Raw genomic sequence first — 24078 nt, 5'->3', positions numbered from 1 at the left:
GGCGGCTTTTCTCATTATCAATTTCATCTTATGAATCTCATTATTTTGCAAATGAATATCATTATCACACTATTTTGTACTGCATGGACCATTCTGCGCATGCGTAGTAGAAATAATGAGATAGAAATCCAATAATGAGATAGAAATCCAAGAATAAAATCTGATGCAGGATGTGGACCAGAAACCAGAGTATCAATTGGAGTGGCCTTATACGTTTTGTACCACATATATACTGAGTATTCCCTATCTACTATACATGCAGGTAATGAGCTCAGCAAGGAAATGGTAGACTTTTGGCTGAAAGGTCACCAACCACCCCCTACTCCTGAGACACCACTACACTGACCACACCCTACACTGCATTGTAAGGGCCATCCTATAAAGGAGTCCGATCACAGAGATGCTGCTCCCAATTTCAACCTCGTGTGAATGTAATGTCCGAATTTGTACAAAGTGTGTGGGTGTGTGGGTGTTCTTGTTGACTGGCTTTGAATGATGTAAAGTCTATTTGCATTGAGTTCAACCCCGGAAGTTATGTGGGCAATTATGGCTTCATTTATGCTTTATGTGGTGGACGAGTAGACTGCCTGGGACTCAGTTCGACATGGAAAATGCTAACTTTTAGCTGGTTGGATCTTACCAGCTCTACAGCATATAGATAGAAGCGCTTTTTAACAAGGAATCCAATGGTATATGAAACTTTGAATTTCAGTAAAGTTTTTGTATGACAAAGTTATGACAACTTTATGAAGGTCAAACTCAACACAAATAGACTTGAGTTACTGTTTGTGTACAGTTGAGTAGATGGAACTTGACCTGTTGTCTGTGCACGAAGAAGCAGGGAGCTTGTGTACAATGCTGTGTACGTTACTCCCTATCAATATATTGAGTATACCGTACTGTTTCTTCCCATGATGTGTGGGCCGTATCATGTGACCAGCAAGTTTAGTTGAGGCCTCATAACGAAAAGCAAAGTAAAACTGATGAGGTGCAGCACGCGCACCCATGAAAGTAATGTCTAGACTTTCAGTATTATAGACAGGTCCTATGGATCACTTCACTTGTATGTACATAGCTTGTGGTGTTATTAACCTAAGACCGAGCCACGGCCACAGGTTATAGTCGTCCGGTGTGATTCTGAGTCTGTTTACCTGAATGCCATGGCGCTGTGTTTGCAGCATGGATATAGCCTCACCGTAATGGATTTTGATGTTAAAGTCGAATTAAAGCGAGCAAAAGCTAAAAAGCTTACCCTTCACGTTGGCTATGCTAGCGCTCTATAGCTAGTTAAACGTGGTGAGGCACACCATTGACATTGCACGTGCGTACTACATGTATATATTTATAGCCATGCTGTTTATATTTTTCTCCCTTCCTTGTGTAATAGTCATCCAACATAAGTTGCATGCTCCTCGAATGCATAATGTTAATAGGGAGAAGGAGATACGGCACCTCAGCCACCGCATCGTGAGGCCATAAAAATTATAGTGTCCATGATGCGGTCCTACTATCTATATCTATGGACTAGATAGTGGATGGACTCTATACTATTTATATGCCTGCATGAACTCAGGACACAATCGAAGTTCGCATATAGCGCATAGCACTTAGCACATGACCCATTGGAAATCGTCGCATATAATAGCTAGCGCATGCGCATTCCGCAATCCAAACAGTACATTTCTTGGGTTATATAATTATAGTATAAGCCACAATGCTATATACCATGTAGATACACAACTCTTTCTCTGAAATTACTTATACATTGACAGGAAAAAATGATAAGAGGCACAGCGCAGCTTGCAGTACTCGTTTTGTCACATGCAGTATAGTGTGTTGTGATGATTTGGTTGTTTGGCTATTAATTTTGTACACTTAGCTATTAATTGTGTGCCAAATGAATACATGCAGTTTGTACAACAATATAGGGTCTGCATCTGCATGTATTGGAACATAGCAAAACTGTATATATATTATACTTAATCATTATACAATTAAGCGAAAATAGCGTATCGTATTTATAACCAGACACTATTACATATTCCAGGTCACAAAGACTCTGTCTCGTGCACTGGGTTCAGTATATACTGGTGGTCGCTATGTGGCCACAGGGAACATCGGGGCTGGTGTGGGGTGGTGACAATTGCATGCTATAGATGCATCTTATAGGAAGGATTGAAAATAGCAACCGTCAACATTAATTTCTATATACATAATAGTGTTTCGGAGGTGTCTATGGGATTTAGAAGCCCAAAGACACGTGCTGCTTTAGCAAATACGAGCGTAGCAGGTACTACAAGTGCCGAGGGCTTCTAAATCACATGGACACCGACAAAACAGTTCATTTAGCAAACCTTGGCTACATACAATTACTGACAACGGAATATACCAAGTAAGTTATAGATATGTTATAGATAGTACATGGGCATGAGGTATCTATGTGTTATAGTGTCCCAATCACGAGGGCTTTGCCCGAGGGATGAGGGACACTATAACACATAGATACCGAATGCAAATGTGCTAACTGATTTAGATCCCACTTTTCATTGGCTGCCTCAGGCAAGAAGTGTATCTATAAAAGCAGCAAGCCTTAGCAACAGCTTTATTTTTGAAAATGTCCTGCTTTGACAAGCTAGATGATTTCTGCTTCTCTGCTAAAAAACCTTTGCATTGGCCTTGCTTCAACATTGGAATGGACAACTAGTGACTCCACCTTGTGCAGGAAGCACTCTGCAACAAATGAGCCCAGCCTCCTCTTTTCTCTGCACTCAAGCCCCACCCCTATGACACGCCAAGTGTAACAAAAATAAATAGCGCTATAGGACGTCATAAAGTAAGGGAAAACGTCATGCATGCAAGACGTGCTGTAATCGTTACAAGACGTGCTGTAACGTTACAAGACGTGCTGTAATCGAGTGCGTATGGAATAGACTCGCAAGCCACTCCCTTTTCTCTGATTGGACGGGGGCGGGAGAAAAGGGACTGGTGACTCTGGGACACATTTTGTGTCTCTACCAGAATTTGGGTAGAGATTATTCATTGATTTTTCCACGTGATCCAAAAATTGCGTGAGGTTAAGTAGAATTGCGTAGCCTGCAAAAGTGATCGCGGGCTTCTTAGCTACAGTTTAAGAATGGATGCTAGTGCTAGAAAAGAGAAGATGATGGAGTAATAACATCATCAGGCATTCAGCTAGGATATAGTCATCTAAGACACCAGCAGAGATTAGCTTGTTTTAGTTTTACGTGATGAGAACTGGCAGCCGAAAGTCATTGGTTGCCTAAAGCTTTTAATAACCTGTACAATACAAGACAGATAATGGCAGACGGCAGCAGTTGAATTGAGAGTAGTCAGACTTGTACAAGCTGTCTTAAATCGCTGCCACTCCTCGGTTCAAAGAAGGACTGCCAAGATTTCTACGTTCATCAGCTGTTCCATGCTAATCCACAAGTTATGGCACAACAGACACTGGTACAAGGATCTATAAAATCAAAAGGCTGGCTAAATAGATCTGTATACTTGTCTTCTGTGTGTCTTTAGCTTTTGACGCATCAGAATAAATTGGATAATTTGCACGTGACATTAATATTTAATAGCATTCCTGATTTACACAAGCTGTAGCCCAGAGTCACCAGTCCCTTTTCTCCCGCCCCCGTCCAATCAGAGAAAAGGGAGTGGCTTGCGAGTCTACGTATGGAATGCCGTTTGTAACAAAAATCAGGGGCTCGCAATACGCGTTGCGAGCTGCTCACGACGCGTTCTGAACTATAATGAGTATAAGCCTTGCAACGCGTTCCCAAATTCTCGCGACGCGTTGCCAGACAAAATGAGGTGATGCAAACAATTGCGACAGAAAGGTCAGCCAAGGTCAGACTATTTATGGTGCAGTGCCTAGTTGGGCGGAGTCCAGACAGACTGACTCTCTTCACTGAATATCGAATTTAGCTTTTATGGCAGGCTGGTCAGAGTACTTCGAGGAAGTAGGCAGTTTCCTACGCAGTCTGGAACAACAACTAGGTTATGCCAGTGAGTCATTTACCGAATATGCCATTGAAAGGATCCGCAATTGTTTCACCAATCTTTCTCGAATAAAACAAGTACTAACCCTTACCATTGAAGACAGTAGTTATTCAGCTGACCCTTCATTTGAAACCTATGATCACATGTGTGCTGAGCTACTTGACATTTTGTCGTCATTGTTATCTGTATGGACAGATTATGAAAGAAACATAAATGTTAGTTCCCACGAGGCACAGTACAGTGCTCCCCTTGAACATACTGGTGCACGGGGACGACCAAAGTTCGTGATCCCTAAAGAGCAGTTGGTGTACCTCAAGTCTCTGAATTTCACTTGGAGCTCTATTGCTTTGCTATTGGGTGTAACACGAATGACCATCTACCGCAGGCGTGTTGATTGTGGTATGTTGAATAATCCATTAAATAGACTGAGTGATGATGACTTAGAGGCACTCTTAAAAGATCTTAAGGCAGAGTTGCCATATATTGGAGAGGTGATTGTTCTTGGAGCTTTACGTTCCAGAGGATATGATGTCACTCGTGAACAGTGTAGACGTTGTATACGTCGAATAGATCCACTTACTATTCCTCTTCGTTGGCAAGGGAATCTACATAGCCGAAGACCTTATTCAGTTCCCGGACCTAATTCCCTCTGGCACTTAGGTAAGCTTAGTAATTATTATAGATGTGTAATCAATGTGAGTGTGTGTGTTTTTACTCTTTAGATGGGCACCACAAACTCATTCGCTGGAGATTCGTCACCCATGGCTGTATAGATGGCTACTCCCGAATGATTACTTTTATTGAATGCAGCACAAATAATAGAGGCGATACAGTTTACAATTTGTTCCTAGAAGCTGCTACTAAGTATGGCCTTCCATCACGTATTAGGTGCGACTATGGTGGGGAGAATATTAGAGTGGCTGCACATATGTTACAACATCATGGTTTGAATCGGAATAGTGTGATTACTGGAAGTTCGACCCACAACCAAAGGATCGAACGCCTCTGGAGTGATGTGCACAGAAGTGTAACGAAAATGTACTACCGCTTATTTTATTTCCTAGAATATCATGGATTGCTGGATCCCCTTAATGAAATGCATATATTTGCACTGCACTTTGTGTATCTTCCAAGGATAAGAAGAAGTATTAAATTGTTCGCGGCAGCGTGGAATAATCATGGTCTTCGCACCATGCACCATTCATCGCCCAGGCAACTGTTTGTTTCCGGTTGCTTAAGACTTAGGCATTCTGGCCTTGTGGCACTTGACTTCCTCGATAGTACAGACGGCACGTATGGAGTTGATGGTGCAGATGACGAAGATGATTACTCATTGATTGGTGAACAAGAAACCAGTGTTCAAGTTCCAGAGTCAAGAGTTCAGTTGTCATCAGAACAGGTAGAGCTCTTAACTACCCAGGTTGACCCACTATCTCCTAGCGACAACTATGCAATAGAGAAATATGAGAGAGCTTTATCTCTTTTACATGGATGGTTTGCTACCTTTTAGTCGTACAAAAATCAATCTGTTTTGTACATAATAATAATTATAATTCTGCTGTGTTTTAGGCTTTGTCAACACAAACATGCATGTAATGAATTTTTTATTTATACACAGTACTGCAAGCATGGCCATAATTATAATTATAATTACCTAAGCAATATTATGTACATGGAAGTATAATAATTGTGGCAAACTATCAGGAAAAACCGCACATTGATTTTGTCATAATTATAGCCACAGCTCTGCTGGCATAATAGGCACCTTTAATTTAGAATCAATGTTGAGAATAATAATTTATAGGCACATGCAAGCCTTTTATATTAGATCTGTAAGAATTGGCCCTTAGACTACATGGAATTCGAATGTGCCACCACTTGCAAAGTTATTTATTGTGACCTATAATTATAATTGTCTTGATTTTTGACTTTATTTTATGACTATTAAAGCACAGCGTGCATGGGTCACCGTTAATTAGGTACACAGAGGCATGTAGCCCAAATATCAGGTCAGAAATATAATCTTGTTAAATTCTTCCAAAATTGTTTTTAACACAAAAACCATTATTATAATTATTTGGGAATCACACAACACATGCAAAAAAAAGTGAGTCAACGCCTTTGTACGATAATAAGTGACATTAATGATGATAAAATAATGAGTAACACGTTCAGTCTATTAATTCAAAGAGCATCCATAATCCAGGAGTATTCGTTGGCAAGGTAAGCCTTGAACTCAGTAACAAACTCAGGGAATGTATAGTAATTGGAAGATAACTCAAGACAAGGCTCACACGTGTGTGCAATGGGCCTGCGACCAACACCTTCTAGTGCATTGAATGATACACCAAGTTTGCCTCCATTACATACTGTGCTGCCAGTGCAAAATCTTAAAAACAGCCGGAGATCTTCCTCAGATAAGCTAGCAACAAACTGCCGGAGGTAACCTAATACACGTTCTTCATTCTCTGTTTTCCCCTGCTCTTCATCGAGCATACCGAGAACTTTTGCTGGAGACACAGTCTGTGCCCTATAAACAGCTAAAATTCCTGCAACACCCAGCTTTTGCCAAAAGGGGGCATGAAGAGGTGGAATTCCTCGATTAATTGCTGTGATAGCAGCAGCGGGCTTTAACAAAAACTCGTAAGAAGCAACTTGGAGCAGCATCTGCTTCAGCTTGGTAGGTGTAGGATATGTCCTACTGCCAAATCGACTGAATGTTGCAATGAGCTTGCTGGATAACTCCTCACTAAAGCTTTTCCGCTGAGGATCATCTGTAATCTGAGCAAATGCTTGTTTGAAGCTATCAGCCTCGTATGTGCTGAGGCTGTCAATGAACGTTTCACAGAGAATGAAATCTGACACCACAGCTGACAATCCCAACAGACATTGAACTAGAGCAGGGAAAGCTATTCGTATCGGTAGAACACCACAAGCAACATAACAATGTGAGATGACGGTGCCGATCTTTGGTAGGACACCAAAATCGATTTGGGGGTGTACCACTGGAGACAAAAGGATGTTGCCATCAAAAGCTCTCCTATACATTTCTTCAAAGAAAGCGGAATACATTTCGCGGCAAACACCCCCTAGGTCAATAGCTTGTTCACCTTCAAACTGGATCGTTAACGGATTCTCTAAGAGCAAAGCATTGATGTGCTCACCACTGTAAAGTGATAAAACAGAGTCAAATATGTCGGAACGAATAACAGTGCGAGTAATCCTCCAGCGACAGGTAGTGATACTTTCTAAGTATGCTTCACGATCTGTTTCAGCTGCATGAATAGAAAAGAAGGGTAAGTCAACCCATGCATCATCAAGGTGTCATACAGCGGGGGGGGGGGGGGAGGGGAGGGGATACCCCTCATTTTAGAGAGAATTTTGTGTTTGAGTATAATTATATATGCATGGACCAAAATAGCACTGTCACTGACATCTACTGATCTCTTACAAGACAAAATAATAAGTCCTACTACTTCAGAAAAACAAAAGTACTCCAAGAGCACACACACACGTTTTGCTGACTCGTGCACATAGAAAAATACAAAACCAAACCCAATTTTGACACCCTTAGAACTTAACTCAAATACAAAACGAGAAAAGGCAACCTCAAAACCCACCACAATTCAGTACCAAATTTTTTTTTCAAAAATTACGGGGGCGGGGGGGCCAAGACTAATAATAATTATGTGTAATGTAAGAATGTGTGTAAGTACCTTTCTTTAAAACCTTCTCCACCTCACTTATTTCAGTCATACCCTAAAATCCAAAAAGTACCAATTAGTGCGTGCATGCCTTTATTTATTGACTAGCAGAAAGCATACACAATAATCAATGCATTAACATTTACCTCTTCAATGAAATCTGTGGGATTGAACAAGACAGAGTTAGAGTTGTCTCCACTGGTCTCAACAGCTAGCACTGCATCTCTAATGTCTTCAACGAGAGTATCTGAGTTGTGATCAAGCAGGGTCCGAGGGAAAAGGTTGAATATTCCAAAAGGAACATCAATTCCACCTTTGACAAAAACGTACTGATACAACACCTACAAAAATATTGCATGCATGGTAAGCACTTTTACGTGACAGCTGTAACTTACCTGTATCTAGGTTCCTTGAAGAAATCGAACAGATAACGTCTTCCCATCTGGAAGTCTCAACATAAGTTGTTTCCCATGCCCCTCCATACAGTATCTGGCGACAAGCCTCTCTGCCAGTTGCTCCCTTAAACTAGCCAGTCTCTAAAATTATAAAGTTAGACATGGAAGTAATTAATAAGTACAAAAGCTCACGTCTACCCTCTCTCTGTCCATCAACCTTCTTGCATCCTAATAGATTTCGGTAAGTTACTTACTATACTATAAACATTACGAGCATACCTTTTCTTCATCTGCTCTAAGGCTTTCCTCATATTCCCAGTTCTGTTCCCGTATAAGTTCTCTCCTCTGGTTAATATCTTCTGACACACTTGAAGGGATCGTGAGAAGAGACACACCTGGAGAAGCAGACACAGTCGTGAGAAGAGACACACCTGGAGGGGCAGATACACTTGGAGGAGTCGTGAGAGGATACACACCTGGAGGAGCAGACACACTTGGAGGGGTCGTGAGAGGAGACACACCTGGAGGAGCAGACACACTTGGAGGGGTCGTGAGAGGAGACACACCTGGAGGAGCAGACACACTTGGAGGGGTCGTGAGAGGAGACACACCTGGAGGAGCAAATACACTTGGAGGAGTCGTGAGACGAGACACACCTGGAGGAGCAGACACACTTGGAGGGGTCGTGAGAGGAGACACACCTGGAGGAGCAGATACACTTGGAGGAGTCGTGAGAAGAGACACACCTGGAGGAGCAGACACACTTGAAGGGGTCGTGAGAGGAGACACACCTGGAGGAGCAGACACACTTGGAGGAGTCGTGAGAGGTGCAGGAGCAGACACACTTGGAGGGGTCGTGAGAGGAGACACACCTGGAGAAGCAGACACACTTGGAGGGGTCGTGAGAGGAGACACACTTGGAGGAGTTGTGAGAGGAGACACACTTGGAGGAGTTGTGAGAGGAGACACACCTGCAGAAGCAGACACACTTGGAGTGGAGTCTCCGGCAGACAAACTGGGAGGCAGTGTGCTAGTGACTTCCATTCTCTCAGTAGTAGCGTCAATGACACCCTGCGTTAGATAACAGTGAATTAAGCTTTAAATTATAGTACTCATCCGAAAATACGGCCCCAACTACTATAAATACTAACAAACACTCAGTGGGTTTACATGACCATGTATGGCTAGGCAGGTGGGCTACAATCAGAATTCTACTTGCGCAATGCATGTATGTGTCTACGTAGAATGACACAATTATATCACAATGCCCGTCTGTGTGCAGGGAGTTGCTTACTCCACTTCATGCATAATTATAGCATAGTACGCACATGATATAATAGATATAACATGACACAGAGAGTTTTAAGAGGATACCAGACTGTTCTCTCCCGCCCACATTACTAATGAGAACAGGCTGGTAATACGAAACTACTATGCACTTATAATTATGGGGCACTATACAAACTAGAGGAGGAAGCAACACGTACAATTCTAGAGGCCTGTAAAGGATCACTTCAGCTGCAAATATGTGATCTACCTCGAATAAAGGTCGGGCAACGTGCAAGTTCAAGCTTCTTAGCTTTTGATCGTCGAAATCTACCACTTTCAAAACTAATAACTTGTTGTGTTCCATGCTGTAAACGCAGCGCCCAGGTGAGTATATTCACTTGTCACAAACAGACCAGACGACTACTATACCCGCTGGCAATAAGCATAATTATTATACATGCACGAGGGATGTGCAGCTAATAGCCCGAGGGGCCAAGGGCAAGAAATAAACATTAAAGTTATAGACTAGTTTTAGACCAGGGGCACATTTCCAGGTGAGTACGCGTAATAAACTGGTTGGCACTCACTTCATTCCACTTCTCACACAGGTATAAAGCACCTCGTCTGTCAATGACATCGTTCCCGGCCAAAACTTGATTACTGCTCAGATCAAGCACATCTTTGTTGGTGTCCAAATACTGAAACTTCGAAAATCCTTCAAGAGTGTGGAACCCTTTCATGATTACATCACTGGCTTCCTTTGGTGTCATGGTTCGGGTGAACTGGAGGGATTTCATGCGTCCATTGTCTTTCAATTCAGTCCGGAATCTACCCTTTGGGATCTTTGGGGTGTATTCACTCAAAAGCATCACCTCCCTCGTTACTGGCCGAACACTCCTTATGGCAGCTCTTTTTTTCCGCTGGTTTGAAAGGACTACGCTTTCTGATTGGGGGTCAAAACTTCGTTTTCTACTTCCAGATCCACCTCCAATCTTAGATCCTCCTCGGAAAAGCTGTCCCAACCTTTCCTTCTGAGTCAGGGAAGGATTCCCCATCTTTTTGCACAGGTAGGAGCCTTTCTCAGCTAACCCTTTTCCCTGAAAAAACACATAATTAATAAAGACTGGAATAGAAATTTCTAACTATTTTATACCTTAAGGGATTCACTTTGAGGAATAATCCTCAGCACAGAGTGGTGTGTAATCTTGGAGTTTTTGGGGAAATCAACAAATTCTCCCTCCCAATTCTCATTCTTTAATTGAACGATCAAATTGCCTGATGATCCTGATGAGGACCCTGGGAGCACATCAGCAAACGTACAGCGCACAGCATCCATAAACGCTTTCCATTCTTCTTCCTCTGTGGAATTAGCTCTAAAACAAACTTCTCTTTTTCTTTCTCCCAAACAAACTAACACAGCTTTACTACCAGTATCTGCCAAGATTTTTTTGCAATTTTTGATATTGCAGCCACGTGGCTAGGACTAGGTAGAATCACGTGTTAGAATCACCTGATTTTTGTCGGCAAAGAAATTTTGTCTGGCAACGCGTCGCGAGAATTTGGGAACGCGTTGCGAGGCTTATAGTTCAGAACGCGTCGTGAGCAGCTCGCAACGCGTCGCGAAGAGCTCAGAACGCGTATTGCGAGCCTCTGATTTTTGTTACAAATGGCATTCCATAAGTGCGAGGCTCAAGGTCAAAAGGTGACTGGGTGTTCATTAATTAAAATGGTTGATCAAAGAGCTGGAGCTGGAGATCGAGTGTGGGGATGGGAAACATTTCTCCAAGAAATGGAGACTTTCCTTACTACGGTAGATAGAGAAATCGATTATACTCAGTCTACTAGTTATGCCCAGTTCGTTATTGAGAGGTTTGAGGTTTGTATACATGCTCTATCTTCCCTTCGTGTACAAATTGAAGATGATGGCGATGATGAGACGATTGAAGTTTGCACGGCATTGAAGGAAATAATGGACAGTTGTGTGTTGCTCAAGACAATGTGGTACACTCGACTTGATGAGTTGGATGCACACACAGACGGAGGCTACCAAGTTCCCCAGGTTGCTAGGAGAGTAGGACGTGGCCGTCCCCAGCTATTTATTTGTCAAGACCAGTTGGAATACCTATGTAGTTTAAATTTCACTTGGACTGAGATTAGTAAACTATTGGGTGTCTCTCGAATGACTATCTATAGAAGAAGACGGGAGTTCGGCATTCTAGATGTTCATAGTGCTGCAAGAAGTATAAGTGACAGTGATCTACGTACAAAGCTCCAACAGGTGCGTCGAGAAATGCCAAATATGGGAGAGACACTGGTGATTGGGCGACTACGGTCATTGGGATATGCTGTCACTAGACAAAGGGTGCGTAATGCTATCCACGCAACCGATCCCCTGAATGCAGCTCTGAGATGGAGAGGAATCCTCACTGCTCGGCGCCCTTACTCTGTTCCCTCGCCCAACTCTCTATGGCACATGGGTAAGTCATATATAGGTGTTGTGTGACCAGGTTTATGGTTAATGTGTGTCAATTAAGTTTTAGATAAAGGAGCCCAGATGTGTGTACATGCATGTATATAGGTTGGAGCCTTATTATTATAGTAGTAGCAAGACTTGTGTATACAATACATGCATACTAATCATATCTTGTATTCGTACAGATGGCCACCACAAGCTTGTGAGATGGGGCATGGTAACGCACGGGGCTATTGACGGATATAGCAGACTCGTCGTGTTTCTTCGCTGTAGCAATAATAACACTGCCGAAACAGTTTATAATCTCTTCCTTTCAGCTGTCCAACGGTTTGGACTACCGTCAAGAATGTGATCTGACTACGGTGGTGAAAATTATCGTGTAGCAGCACATATGCTAGAGAGTAGAGGATATGACCGCAACAGCATGATAACTGGCAGTTCCGTGCACAACCAGCGGATTGAGCGCCTCTGGCGCGATATGCATCGTTGCGTAACAGTGATATTTTACAAGTTATTCTATTACCTAGAGCAACATGGTTACTTGGATCCTGATAACATGTTTCATCGGTATTGTTTACAGTACGTCTATCTTCCACGTATCAACCAGTCACTGAAAGTATTTATGGAGGGTTGGAACTGTCATGGGGTTCGAACGGAACACAATCTAACACCACATCAATTATTTGTGCGGGGAGCACTTCAAATGCAGAGAAGAGGACTTCAAGCCCTAGACTTTTTCGAACATATTGATGAAATGTATGGTGTAGACGAAGAAATCAGTACGGGTGATGACGATTACACAGTTCGTATACCCCCAATTGGTCTTGCATTGTCTGATGAGAATATGGCTTTGTTGAAGGAAAGAGTAAATCCTCTGGCAGACAGCGATAATTTTGGGATAGAACTGTATGTTGAAACACTTACTTTTTTACGTACTTTGATTAACTGAGATTTGTTAATGAATGTGCAGTGCGTAATGCCAGTAATAATTACAAATTTATATCCAAGTTGAATGATGGTACAGTGCATGGAACCCCTCTATAACGGACACCTTTAATTGGAGAACAAAAAGTTTTGGCCGTTGTTAAGGGGTTGTTTTGTATGCAAACTTTTGGGACCTGGGTGTCTGGCCGTTATGTCGCAGTTGGCCGTTAAGAGGGGTTCCACTGTATATAATTTTTATCATTTATGTTAATGAATGTCTGTCAGATGCAGGTACACATAATTATATAGACACACTATAAAGAGTATGACTAATATTATAGTAGTACTGCCAATACACAATGTTAGGACGTATATTATTATTATACTGGAATAGGTTGCAAGTACGTAGCCACTGTATATACACTTGGTAGATATTGTCATATACCGTATAGCGGGTATATTTCGAGGGTATAAATGTTCGCGGTTTTCGCGGATTGAGCCTGTACCGCGAAAATTTTTACCCACGAAAATTTACATCTTATTAAAATGTAGGCGTGTTCAGTATTATTGACCACGGTGTGGAGGTACAGCTGCATGTTGATGTGCGCATGCGCCAAAAGGCTGGAATTCAGACCACGAAAATAAAATCCGCGAAATCCTTTGTAGAGGTCTATCCGCGAAAATTTATACCCTCGAAATATACCCGCTATACGGTAGTTTTACAGATGCTGTTTGTTAGTCTGAGTCAAATTTCTCATTGGCTTGTGGCACCGTCTTCAATTATACCTGAATCCGGATAGAAAAACATTTGCAATGTGAAAAATTGCTACAATCCTATGTACAACCATATAGCATTTGAACGTGGAACATTTGTGGAACAATCATAATTATTACATGCATGCTTGCAACATGATAATCATGTTAAGCTCATGCAGATAACTATATAATTATATCTTCACTGTGACAAATGCAAGCACATGCATGTATAGAAGGTCTTGCTAATTTTGCATTCATAAGTTATAGTTATATAACAATTCTCCAAAGTTTGCATGCTTTTTATTGGACCTATATACCTACATCACTCAGTAATACAAAAATCACAGCGATGAATGCTTTACAATACAATAACATCGTCATAAAGGTAATAATTATGGCCAAAAAACATTGACAGACATGCATGCAGTGTTATCAATAATATAACATCGTCATAAAGGTAATAATTATGGCCAAAAAACATTGACAGACATGCATGCAGTGTTATCAATATTGCAAACGTCAATAGCTGTCCATTCTCCATAAGTACTCGCTTGACAAACAAGCTCGGAACTCAGAAACAAACACTTGGTATGAAGGGTATGTTGAGGATAGAATCAGGGATGGTGCACAGGTGAGGGCAATGGGTCTACGTGAAGAACCGGTAAGAGCGTTAAATTCTAGAGATATTTTTGAGGAGGAACACACCGAGCTGCCAGTAACGAAGCGCAGAAAAGTTCGCAATTCATCCAGTCCCATATTTCCTATAAATTGACGCAGATAACCTAAAACCCTATCTTGGGATTGATCACCACCTTCAGCTTCCTCGAGCATCTTCAACACCATGGCAGAAGACACACTCAGTGCCCAGTAAAGCATTCGAAGACCATCAACCATCATGTTATCCCAGAACACTTGGTGTTGCTCAGGCACTCCGCAATGGATAAGAGACAAAGCAGCAGCAGGCTTTGAAACAAACTCGTACCTAGCCAAGTTTACCACCATCTGCTTTAAACTATTTGGGGTAGGCACTTGTCTGCTATTGTATCGACTGAACAGTGATATTAATTCGCATTTGATTTCAGAAGAAAACACAGGAACTTGCTGTCCAACCACAGCCATAGCTTCCTTAAGAATACCTGCCTCGTGAATACTTACACTATCGATGAATGACTCCAAAAGAACAGTATCACTTAATGAGACGGAAGTTCCTAGCAGAGATTGAACTAAACAAGGGAAGGCAATCCGAATCGGAAGAATTCCTGACATTATGTACGAATGTGAAAGTACAAGACCAAAGGTGGAGAGACACGCTTTATCCATTTCAGGGTGGACTACAGGACACAAGAGTGAGCTACCATCAAAGAGACGCTCATAGGCAGATTCATAAAATGCTGAATACATGTCCCTCGACACTCCACCTTCATCTATGCCTTTCTCCATCTCAAAGCAAATACGCATTGGATATTCTTTCAACAGTTTATTCGCTTGGTTTTGGTACAGAGAAATGACATCCTTAAATACATCGCCACGTTTCACAGAATGATATGGTCCAAGGTAGAATTGTTGGGAGTTCACAAAGGTCATTCGAGTGTCATTGGCTAAACAGATAGAAACAGACACATAATATCAAACAATCAAGTATGCATGGGTAGGGGGATAAAGAGGGAGGTTCAACAGGGTCAAAAGGTCACTAAATACAATTTCGCCCCCTAATGTTTTACAACTGTAAGCAGCGGAAAATGTAGTGTTCTCCTGAGTTACAAGCTGGAAGGGAAGGTAAGAAATGTTGTGACCAAAAATTGTAGGAATAATTTTCTGCTGCAATAATCCTTGACCTATTGACCCTGTCAAACTCCTCTATCACGGTAAACAAAGTTGCAGGACTATGGCTGAAAATTCCACATCAAAGTTCTATCACCATGTTCAAATATAAATATCAAATACAAATATCACTATATATCCTGTTTTCATGTAGTTGCTAGGATATGACTGGGGTTAACTATGATAATTCCCTCTGATATTTCCCCAGACATGTTTGGTACAAGATCATGTAGATAATTTTGTCTACTTCTAGCCATATCAATGTTTGGTTGCTTTGCTGTACTGTAGCTAGTGACTAGTCATAGTTGTCAAAGATAGTGAGGCACTTGTCACTTGATAAGAGAGCTGGTCATTCGTATTCTCAAGCTAGAGCTAGTGCAAGTGCTTGCAAGTGGGAGCCTTGGCACCACTCTGCGCGCGCACTGTCTGGCTCCAGCTCTGTGGGTATGGGTGGCTTTAGCTGTTTGTGAGGCTTTAATCTTGGAGGAGGAGTCAGGACAGGGCTCAAAGTGTTTGCTAGATCAGCATTTCTTTAACAGCGTGGAACTGGAGAACTCTGGCGTCGAACGGTAAGCATTTTGTACCTGTAGCTAGCTAGCTATTGACAGAGCAAGCTTTCCCACAATGCTTTCTTTTTACTTTCTGATAGTTTTAACTTGAGTTACCATGGTAGAGGAGTAAATGCGCAATTATAGCTAGCCAATCACATAGGATATATAACACTCATACTATGGTTGCTAGGGATTTATGGCAACGTAAACCACACCTCGCCCTCGTGCTCGGTGGTTTACTGCCATAAATCCCTAGTATAACTATAACATAATATCACACTTAGCCTCGTTCCCAGGCCAATTTTTCTTTAGGTAGGGAGATGGGATAGATTGTATCTGGGCGTGTCTATAGAAATTGTAAACTGTATTGTAAAACATGCCGTAAAATGTGAATGAAAATACAGAAAAATGCCAAGGAAAGTAACAGTATCCTACATGTATCTAGTTATGTGTCTATGGCTGAGCTGGCTTCCAAGTTCATTGTTTGCAGCAGCTGGTAGCACAAAGACTTGCCAAATCACATCATATTTTCCTTCTCACAGGAGTTTGAAAGCTTGGACTTGATGCTTTGAGAGTCAGGCCTTCTTGTTTGACATCTAAACTTAACTACTATATACAAGTAGCTACCACTGAGCTAGCTAAATTGCTTTCATCGTGAGATATTAATAATTTTGTAGATTACTGTAGCAGAGTAAATACCACACGTATAGTAGTTTTACCACGCCCAGATACGATCTTCCCCAGGCCTACTTTTCAACCTAGAGTTCTATTAGAAGAAAAAACGACCTGGTACAAAGATATATATCATGTCTTTTGATCGTCACATCATACAGATTTACCTTTAGAAAGCACATCTGACTTGTCCGGCACATTAGACTTATCCGGCACGCAGACACCTCCCTTACGGTGAACCTATGTACGTATAACACAACCAGCATCTTCAACTATTACCATCATGAACTCACAACAATTGTCTCTTTTCCAATAATAATCATGCATGCATGTACACTGGTACAATGTAAGTAGTAGAAGTATAGGTTACTTGTCTATATACAAGTTTCAAATTGGTGTGTGTTCAATGCCAACTAAAACACAGTTTGTAGGCATTGGGGGGGGAGTGTGTATGTTTGTGCAGAGCATGAGCTTACCAAAGATACAGGATCAAAGTATCCATTCCTCTCATCAACAATAAGGATTCCTTGGACATCTGCGATTGTCTGATCAGTGGTGACAATTGATCGGGGAAACATACAACAGATCCCATACGGGTCCTCCAAATCGCTCATTGCAAAAACGTACTCGTAGAGAACCTAGAATAAAATAAGACAACGCCTACAAAAACTATCCAATAACACTATATGTTACCTGACAAGAAGCTTCATTGGAAAAGGTAGAACCCACTCTGTCGCCATTGGGTAGCCGCATGTAAATCTGTTTTCCATCATCCGGGTTTGTGGAGGTCAGTTTTTCTCTTAGAGAAATTTTACTGGCCTGGACCATCTACAAGTTAAAGAAGTTCATAAAATTGTTCATTTGGCCAAATTAAATAACAGTTAGACACTGTTGTGGGCGAGGGTGCCGGGCATCGACAAAAACAGTGTTTAGATACTACGTGCGCATGCGCCCTTGAGGCTTGACATTGTTTCAAATAAACAAGCTTTTTTTGTATGACAACATTCCTCTGAGGCACTTTTCACAAGTACAGTTCTTATCAAGTAGTGTCTAAGGTATTTTAGTCACCTCTGTCCAAAGACGTTTTCGCTCTTTTGACTGGTCAATGCGTAACCCTTCTTCATACACACGATCCTGCTCAGCAACAATCATCCTTGTTTGTTCGACACTCTCATTAACCTGTATGTAAAAATCAACAAAATAATTTCAATTCTCTATACACTACCTTTCCTGGAACAACTCTAGACAGAAAGGCAGGTGGCAACTCTTCATCAGATGACATAATGGAGCTCGCATCATCCTTTATGAAGAATAAACACATCATTCAACATCCGTATAAAAAAGTCTCTATTATTCAGTCAACAAACTCGCAACATAAAAATCTACTACCAGCTACTTACTTCACAGTGTGACACCTACTACTAGTATGACCAGCCATACCTTGAGTATCGGTGTGCTTATTTCCTGTAAATAAGAAACGGATGCAATGCTTGGTGATGTTGTGGATGCAATTCTTGATGATGTTCCTTGGGAAGTGGACGCAATGATTGATGCTGAAGTGGAAGCAATACTAGATGATGTTCCTTGGGAAGTGGACGCAATGATTGATGCTGAAGTGGAAGCAATACTAGATGATGTTCCTTGGGAAGTGAACGCAATGATTGATGCTGTTCCCTGGGAAGTGGAAGCAGTACTAGACGATGTTCCTTGGAAAGTGGATGCGATTACTGTTGCAGTCTGGGTTGAACAAAAGAGAAGTTTATGTACTGCTTATCATAACAGATACCAGTATAATATTTACCTTTTCTTCCTTCTCCCTAATGTAGAGCCCCCCTCGTCTATCCACTATCTCCCCTCCTGGGGCCTGGTTTGTGGATACTGACAGCTTCCCCGCATCAGCAACTAAATATTCCCAATTTTGCAAGTTAAGGTGCTTGAATCCACGTTTGATTCTGTTTTGAACATCAGCAGGAGACATACTTCGCTTAATTTCGATAGCCTCAATGCGTTTATCTGCTATTAACTTCAGTCTCTTCCTTCCCTTGGGTAGAACTAACGTGGAACACCCGGGTACAAGAATTACTTTGACAGATATTGATTTGACTCTGGTCGACTTTTTTTTGTTTTGCGCTGATTGAGCAACACAATCGTCCAGGGGATCAAAAACATTGAGGTCTTTTGGTGGAACACTTTTTGTTGAAGGGAAAATAGTTGCCAACACTTTCGCACAGGCACCACTAGTCTTCGAAATACGCTTTAAGCCAGACACAGCTTTAGATGTCACACTACGAGACTGTAAACAAAATACACATGGTCGTAAAAGGATTGTTTAATTGAAGCCCTGGTCCCATACTATTAAATAACCCTACTTAGAAAATGCTTGTACAAATACGGCAATCTGATTGGTCACTGAGAGGTCCATTATTTCACTTTGAGACCCACCTCAGCAGAGGTCTTCTATGGAGGTCCATTATATGTACTTGCCTATGGCATTTATGTTGAAGTCATAGTAACGATGATGCTGTAAAATCAATACAGAGGTGCGACTACTTGCAAAAGTAAAAGTTATTGTGTTGTGCAGTGCAGCTTTTTGATCACTCATGCAGCTACCAATAGCTAGCGCTCTAACAGAGCTAACTACTAAGTAGAGTAGCAACTTTCTATTAGCAGTTTTGCTACGCATGATTTCAAGAGACGGAAACGGCCTTCATTTTTTTTTTGTTATGTAAACTAGACATAGCTCGGAGAACGAAGCTTTAACGTTGCTAGAAGCCTGTAGAAGCTCTTGGTTGCAAAGTCTCCTTTGTGTTAATAGCTTAGCGCTATTCTAAATCAGTTATAGGCCTCGTCCAACGGTCACTATGGGATTATGAGACATCAGGCCCTTAGTAGCACCCTCGGGACACTACAGCCTCTGGCCTTCAGGTCTCATAATCCCATAGAGACCTTGGACTCAGCCTATAACTATTATTTAGCCAATTATCTACAGCTACACCATACATTCTACATGTTTATATCACTTGAGACCATCGATGAGTTGCACAGTCTTAGCTATTATTAGAAGCATTCTAGGTACTCAGTGTGACAAAAGAACTCTTTGTACGTGCCTCTAGCTTCTTCCAAAAATCAAAAATGTATGTACCCGAAGTAGTGTTCTATTGAAGTATATCAGCAGCATAATTGTTTACTTCCGGTATTGTATCTACTGTAGGGGTGTGGTCATTTGAACCTCTATAATAATAATAACTAGAGCACTGAAGTGCTAACCTAGCCTCTACACAGGCTCTCCTTTTTCTGTTTATCACAATCGTTCAATAAGATAAAATACTGTATTATTCGTTCAATGAGATAAAATACGGTATTAATTGGAGGAATAAAGAAAGAAATAGACGTAAAGTTAGGAAAAAGGAGAGCCTGTATCGGGAAGTCGCGTGAGGGTAGAAGGGTGGTAGAAGGGTGAAAATGAGCGTGGGCATACTGAGCTAGAGATGTTGGACTGCCCACGCAGAGGTCTACGACTAATAAAACTTTGCCTGCAGCAAGCTGGACATGGACTTGGAACTGGAAGTTTGCAAGCACTATAGCTAGCTATACCTTAGGCTTAGCTAGATGATCTACTAGTCTAGATTGTGTGTTTAGATTCTATCACTATTGTGTCTTTCTACATGCTATAGTAGAATAGCTTAGTCATCATTATCATATAGCAGGTAGCTACTGCCACCAGAGCTGGCCATGCTGGTTCTCTGATCTGACTTGCAGCACAGCTTGGTGGTTGTCTCAGTGCAGTGCAGTACAGTACAGTCTTACTCTGAATGCGTGGGAGAATACCTTACGTCACGATTGTGGGCTACATATCGCCCACGTTCATAAAAATCCTTGTGGATCACGCGATTTCCCAAACCAGGCCTTACTTTTTCTTAACTGTACGCCCATTTCTTTCCTTGCTGCCTCACTATGTCTTGTTTATGGATGAACAGTGACAACAGCAAGAAAAAGTAAGGCCTGGGAACGAGGCTAGTGCTAACCCTCGGCTAGCTGTTGACATGAATATATAAAAACCAGAAAAGAGAATGTAGTAGTATGCATGAGGATGCCATGGAAGTAGCTGGCTAAGCAGCAAGTAAATAGGAGAAAAGTAGAAATTGAGGCAAGCTGAGATTAGTAGTGCATGATTATGAGACATGCACATAGATGCAAAGGCCTGAGTCATAGCAGGCTTCTTAGAAATGGCTCATGGGGCTAAGATAAGCAAGGAACATGAAAGAAGAAACAACCACAATCATAATTCTATCTTTCTACTTTAGGCCACTCCAACAAAGAACTTAGTTTCCCGTCCTGAATTCTCAGAATTTTGACGAGGGCGAGCTCTCCATTTACCAATGTTCCTGGTAAAGGATCACTTCAGCTGTAAATGGCACCTCGAATAAAGGCCACGTGTAGCTAGTCCAACGTGGCTGTTCTAGTTCTTAGCTTTTGCTAGCTTTTATTCGACAAGGAAGCTTTAACATCAAGATCTGCCACTATGAAACCAAGAGTGCATAAGAAGAGAAGAGTATCGAACTACCAATACCTCTGCACAAACACTGTGCACAAAGTAACGTGACATCCGGTCAATTGCACGTGAGCAACGCGCAATTGATGACGTTTGCGCATAATTACGCAACGCACAGAATTTGTTAATAGTGAGTAAAGAGTGCAAGTGAAGAGAATCAACTGACTATTGTCTCTATTTAGATGATTTTTGTGAAGGGATCGTCTCCTATCAGTGTGCAGTGAGCAGCTCTGATCGCTAAACGGGAAACTAGCTAGCTCATATTATATTGTTCAATTTACCACACCCCTAAAAACGTCACGGTTAACATTTACTAGGAGATTACTAGTAAGTTTACAATACTTCATCACGTGCGAGTCATGTTACTTTGTGCACAGTGTTTGTGTACAGTATCGGTAGTTCGATACTCTTCTCTTCTTATGCACTCTTGATGAAACTAACAACTTGTTGTGTGAAAGCTATCCATGCTGTAAACGCGCACCGTTATGACATCCAGGTAAGCAGACTCAGAAGCAAGCTTCTTAGCTTTTATTTGACAACGAAGCTTTAACATAAAAATCTTCCACTATTAAAACTAATAACTTGTTGTGTGAAGGCTATCCATGCTGTAAACGCAGCGCCATGGCATCCAGGTGAGTAGAATAGGCTATCACAAACAAACTAGAGCACTGAAGTGCTAACCCTCGGCTAGGCTGTTGACAATAATAAGAAACCAGAAGACTGTTCTACAATAAATGCAGTAGTATGTAGCAGGCAAGGTTCTCCACTCACTCCCAGCAGAGCCTCAACTTAACCGTATAGTGAGCAGGCAGGAGCAATAAAACTTGTGAACACAGAAACCTATATAGCCTAAACTATACAGATTTGAGCGCTATGAGCAGCAGGACTATAGGATCATAGCAGAGTCTAGTCAGCAAAGAAGGCTACAAATAAGGCACCTGACATGCACTGGGAGTCCTGGACCGGTATAGTAGGATCCCAGCTGCCTGGAGTTTTACACATGCAGCGTGGGACCCGGAGTAGTCTCACAGTAGAGCCAGCAAAGGAAGTCCCCGAGTAGTCTATTCCAAATAAGGCTCCACGTGGCTGTAATTAGAGTGCCTCGAATAAAGGCCACATGTAGCTAGAGCTAACCGTACCCCGTGAGTTCAAGCTTCTTAACTTTTGCTAGCTTTTCTTCACAACGAAGCTTTAACATCAAGATCTGCCACTGTTAACTTGTTGTGTGGAGGCTATTCATGCTGTAAACGCAGTGCTATGGCAGCCAGGTGAGCAGACTCGGATGTAGCTAGCTACCCCTTGAGTTCAAGCTTCTTAGCTTTTGCTAGCTTTTATTCGACAACGAAGCTTCAACACCAAAATCTGCCACTATTGAAACTAATAACTTGTTGTGTGGAGGCTATCCATACTGTAAACGCAGTACCTTGGCAGCCAGGTGAGCAGACTCAGATGTCACAGACAAACAAACCAACATACAAACCAACAGACTACTATAACCCGTGGCCGCGGCTCGGCCTCGGGTTAATAATGTAAGCACCGCGGGGTGCTGATGCCTCGGTGGAGGTGGCAAAGCTTTATGAGCTTGGCTTGCAGACTTTGAGGTTTGTGCTAACTAATTAGCTAAGAACCACAATAAAATAATTACGAAATGGAAATGGTTCATATTAAATGGTTCATATTAGAATACCGTAAGACCTCGACTTAAGGTGACACTTTTTCGAAGGAGGTCGCTTCTTTTGGAGGTCGAAAATTATATTGAAGTCCAGGTGTCGCATATTTAGAGGTAATTGGAGGTAAGTCTACTAGCCTCGATTTCAGGCCGCTTAAAACACTGATTTTCCAGTGGCCTAGAATCGAGGATATAGGTGTGGCTACATTTACCTCTATTTAGGACGCGACACTAAAAAATAATTGTGAACGCACCTGTCGCTACTTTTAGAGGTCAGAAAATTGTCTAAGCTCGAGGGTGTCGCATATTTGGAGGGTCACCTTAAATCAAGGTCTTACAGTAGAACAAAAGAAGAATTAAAACTAACAGTTGGTTCTACTATTGGAGTGATCTGTAATTAGAACAAAGAGTGTACTCACCTCTTCTCTCAACGTACTACCAGATGCAGATGCAGATGCACTGGCTGTGGGTTGATTTGGCAAAACAGCTCTCAGTACGGATTTATCAGCGACGGACACATTATCGGTCACGTCTAAGAACAGTCCGTCCCACTCCTCGCTTTTCAGTTGAAGCACTAAATTTTTGTTTTGATCTATATCTCGAAACACGAGCTGTGTTTGCTTCAATAACTCTCCATTTCCTCCCTCACTGCTAAAGGACACCTCTCTTTTTCTTTCTCCAAAGCAAACTAGCACTTTCTTCTGCGATGGAACGATATTAGGGCTGAAAGTCTTCTCGATCTCTAGCTCTGCCATCATCTTCTCCGGCACATGGTCTAATAGTCCACTGCGCATGCTCACAATTATGACATAATTCGACTCAATTATGCCTCGAGGCGTAGCCGCAGGAGGGATACGGAGCAAGCAGAAGCAAAAAGTGTTACAATTTAGTGAGGAAGGAATGCATGCTGTGGTCAGGCTACTCCAACAATTGGCAAGCTGCAGAAATGGCCATCATTTATTATGTTCAGAAATGTTCCCAATATAATTATGCTTTGCAATACTTTTGAAAAAGTGCTATATGCTCAAACCCATTTCAGTGATTTCAACCATGAAAAATAATGTAACATCACAGAGTGACTACACTACATGCTTACAATTGAATCTACAAAAATCGTCTCAACCATGCATGTGTGCAGAATGTCACTGTGCTACAGTAACTGTAGAATCATGTTTGGCAGTGCTGTCGAAAGTGTGCCCATCATTATACCAGTATGATAATGTGCCCACCCCTATACCTTATATAGATTTGATGTTATAATTATGTTCTCGT

General features: G+C 41.8%; 4 protein-coding genes across 4 annotated transcripts; 2 read left to right on the top strand and 2 right to left on the bottom strand.

Moving 5' to 3' along the window:
• Window positions 1–3747: 3747 nt before the first annotated feature.
• LOC135349881 (uncharacterized) lies at window positions 3748–5637 on the top strand. Its single transcript, XM_064548525.1, has 2 exons — window positions 3748–4680; window positions 4743–5637. The coding sequence occupies exons 1-2, from the start codon at window positions 3951–3953 to the stop codon at window positions 5528–5530; spliced, it is 1518 nt and encodes a 505-aa protein (XP_064404595.1). The 5' UTR covers window positions 3748–3950; the 3' UTR covers window positions 5531–5637.
• Window positions 5638–6025: 388 nt separating this feature from the next.
• LOC135349829 (uncharacterized) lies at window positions 6026–11056 on the bottom strand. The gene is made up of 8 exons (XM_064548438.1): window positions 10542–11056; window positions 9976–10485; window positions 8399–9190; window positions 8312–8347; window positions 8129–8260; window positions 7871–8065; window positions 7737–7779; window positions 6026–7295 (listed from the first exon to the last, which is right to left on the bottom strand). Exons 1-8 carry the CDS (start codon window positions 10722–10724, stop codon window positions 6205–6207), a joined length of 2982 nt encoding a protein of 993 aa, XP_064404508.1. The 5' UTR covers window positions 10725–11056; the 3' UTR covers window positions 6026–6204.
• Window positions 11057–11073: 17 nt separating this feature from the next.
• On the top strand, window positions 11074–12863 carry LOC135349884 (uncharacterized). The gene is made up of 2 exons (XM_064548528.1): window positions 11074–11865; window positions 12047–12863. The coding sequence occupies exons 1-2, from the start codon at window positions 11115–11117 to the stop codon at window positions 12211–12213; spliced, it is 918 nt and encodes a 305-aa protein (XP_064404598.1). The 5' UTR covers window positions 11074–11114; the 3' UTR covers window positions 12214–12863.
• A 1019-nt stretch (window positions 12864–13882) lies between these two features.
• LOC135349880 (uncharacterized) lies at window positions 13883–23724 on the bottom strand. Its single transcript, XM_064548523.1, has 9 exons — window positions 23226–23724; window positions 18387–18878; window positions 18026–18322; window positions 17811–17885; window positions 17654–17764; window positions 17279–17413; window positions 17062–17223; window positions 16753–16825; window positions 13883–15139 (listed from the first exon to the last, which is right to left on the bottom strand). The coding sequence occupies exons 1-9, from the start codon at window positions 23598–23600 to the stop codon at window positions 14061–14063; spliced, it is 2799 nt and encodes a 932-aa protein (XP_064404593.1). The 5' UTR covers window positions 23601–23724; the 3' UTR covers window positions 13883–14060.
• Window positions 23725–24078: the final 354 nt, after the last annotated feature.

Source organism: Halichondria panicea, chromosome 16 (assembly GCF_963675165.1).
Source record: "Halichondria panicea chromosome 16, odHalPani1.1, whole genome shotgun sequence".
NCBI classification, from domain to species: Eukaryota; Metazoa; Porifera; class Demospongiae; order Suberitida; family Halichondriidae; genus Halichondria; species Halichondria panicea.
The sequence above is the reverse complement of the archived record's forward strand: the minus strand, read 5'-3'. Positions and strand labels throughout refer to the sequence as shown.

Coding starts and splice junctions, on each gene's coding strand:
- LOC135349881 (XM_064548525.1), top strand. CDS start 3,951: ATGGCAGGCTGGTCAGAGTACTTCGAGGAAGTAGGCAGTTTCCTACGC. Junction 4,681..4,742: donor TAATTCCCTCTGGCACTTAG/GTAAGCTTAGTA, acceptor TTTACTCTTTAG/ATGGGCACCACAAACTCATT.
- LOC135349829 (XM_064548438.1), bottom strand. CDS start 10,724: ATGGATGCTGTGCGCTGTACGTTTGCTGATGTGCTCCCAGGGTCCTCA. Junction 10,486..10,541: donor CTCAAAGTGAATCCCTTAAG/GTATAAAATAGT, acceptor GTGTTTTTTCAG/GGAAAAGGGTTAGCTGAGAA. Junction 8,066..8,128: donor TTCGATTTCTTCAAGGAACC/TAGATACAGGTA, acceptor ATATTTTTGTAG/GTGTTGTATCAGTACGTTTT.
- LOC135349884 (XM_064548528.1), top strand. CDS start 11,115: ATGGTTGATCAAAGAGCTGGAGCTGGAGATCGAGTGTGGGGATGGGAA. Junction 11,866..12,046: donor CAACTCTCTATGGCACATGG/GTAAGTCATATA, acceptor GTATTCGTACAG/ATGGCCACCACAAGCTTGTG.
- LOC135349880 (XM_064548523.1), bottom strand. CDS start 23,600: ATGCGCAGTGGACTATTAGACCATGTGCCGGAGAAGATGATGGCAGAG. Junction 17,765..17,810: donor CTAGAGTTGTTCCAGGAAAG/GTAGTGTATAGA, acceptor TTTTACATACAG/GTTAATGAGAGTGTCGAACA. Junction 17,224..17,278: donor CCAATGAAGCTTCTTGTCAG/GTAACATATAGT, acceptor ATTTTATTCTAG/GTTCTCTACGAGTACGTTTT.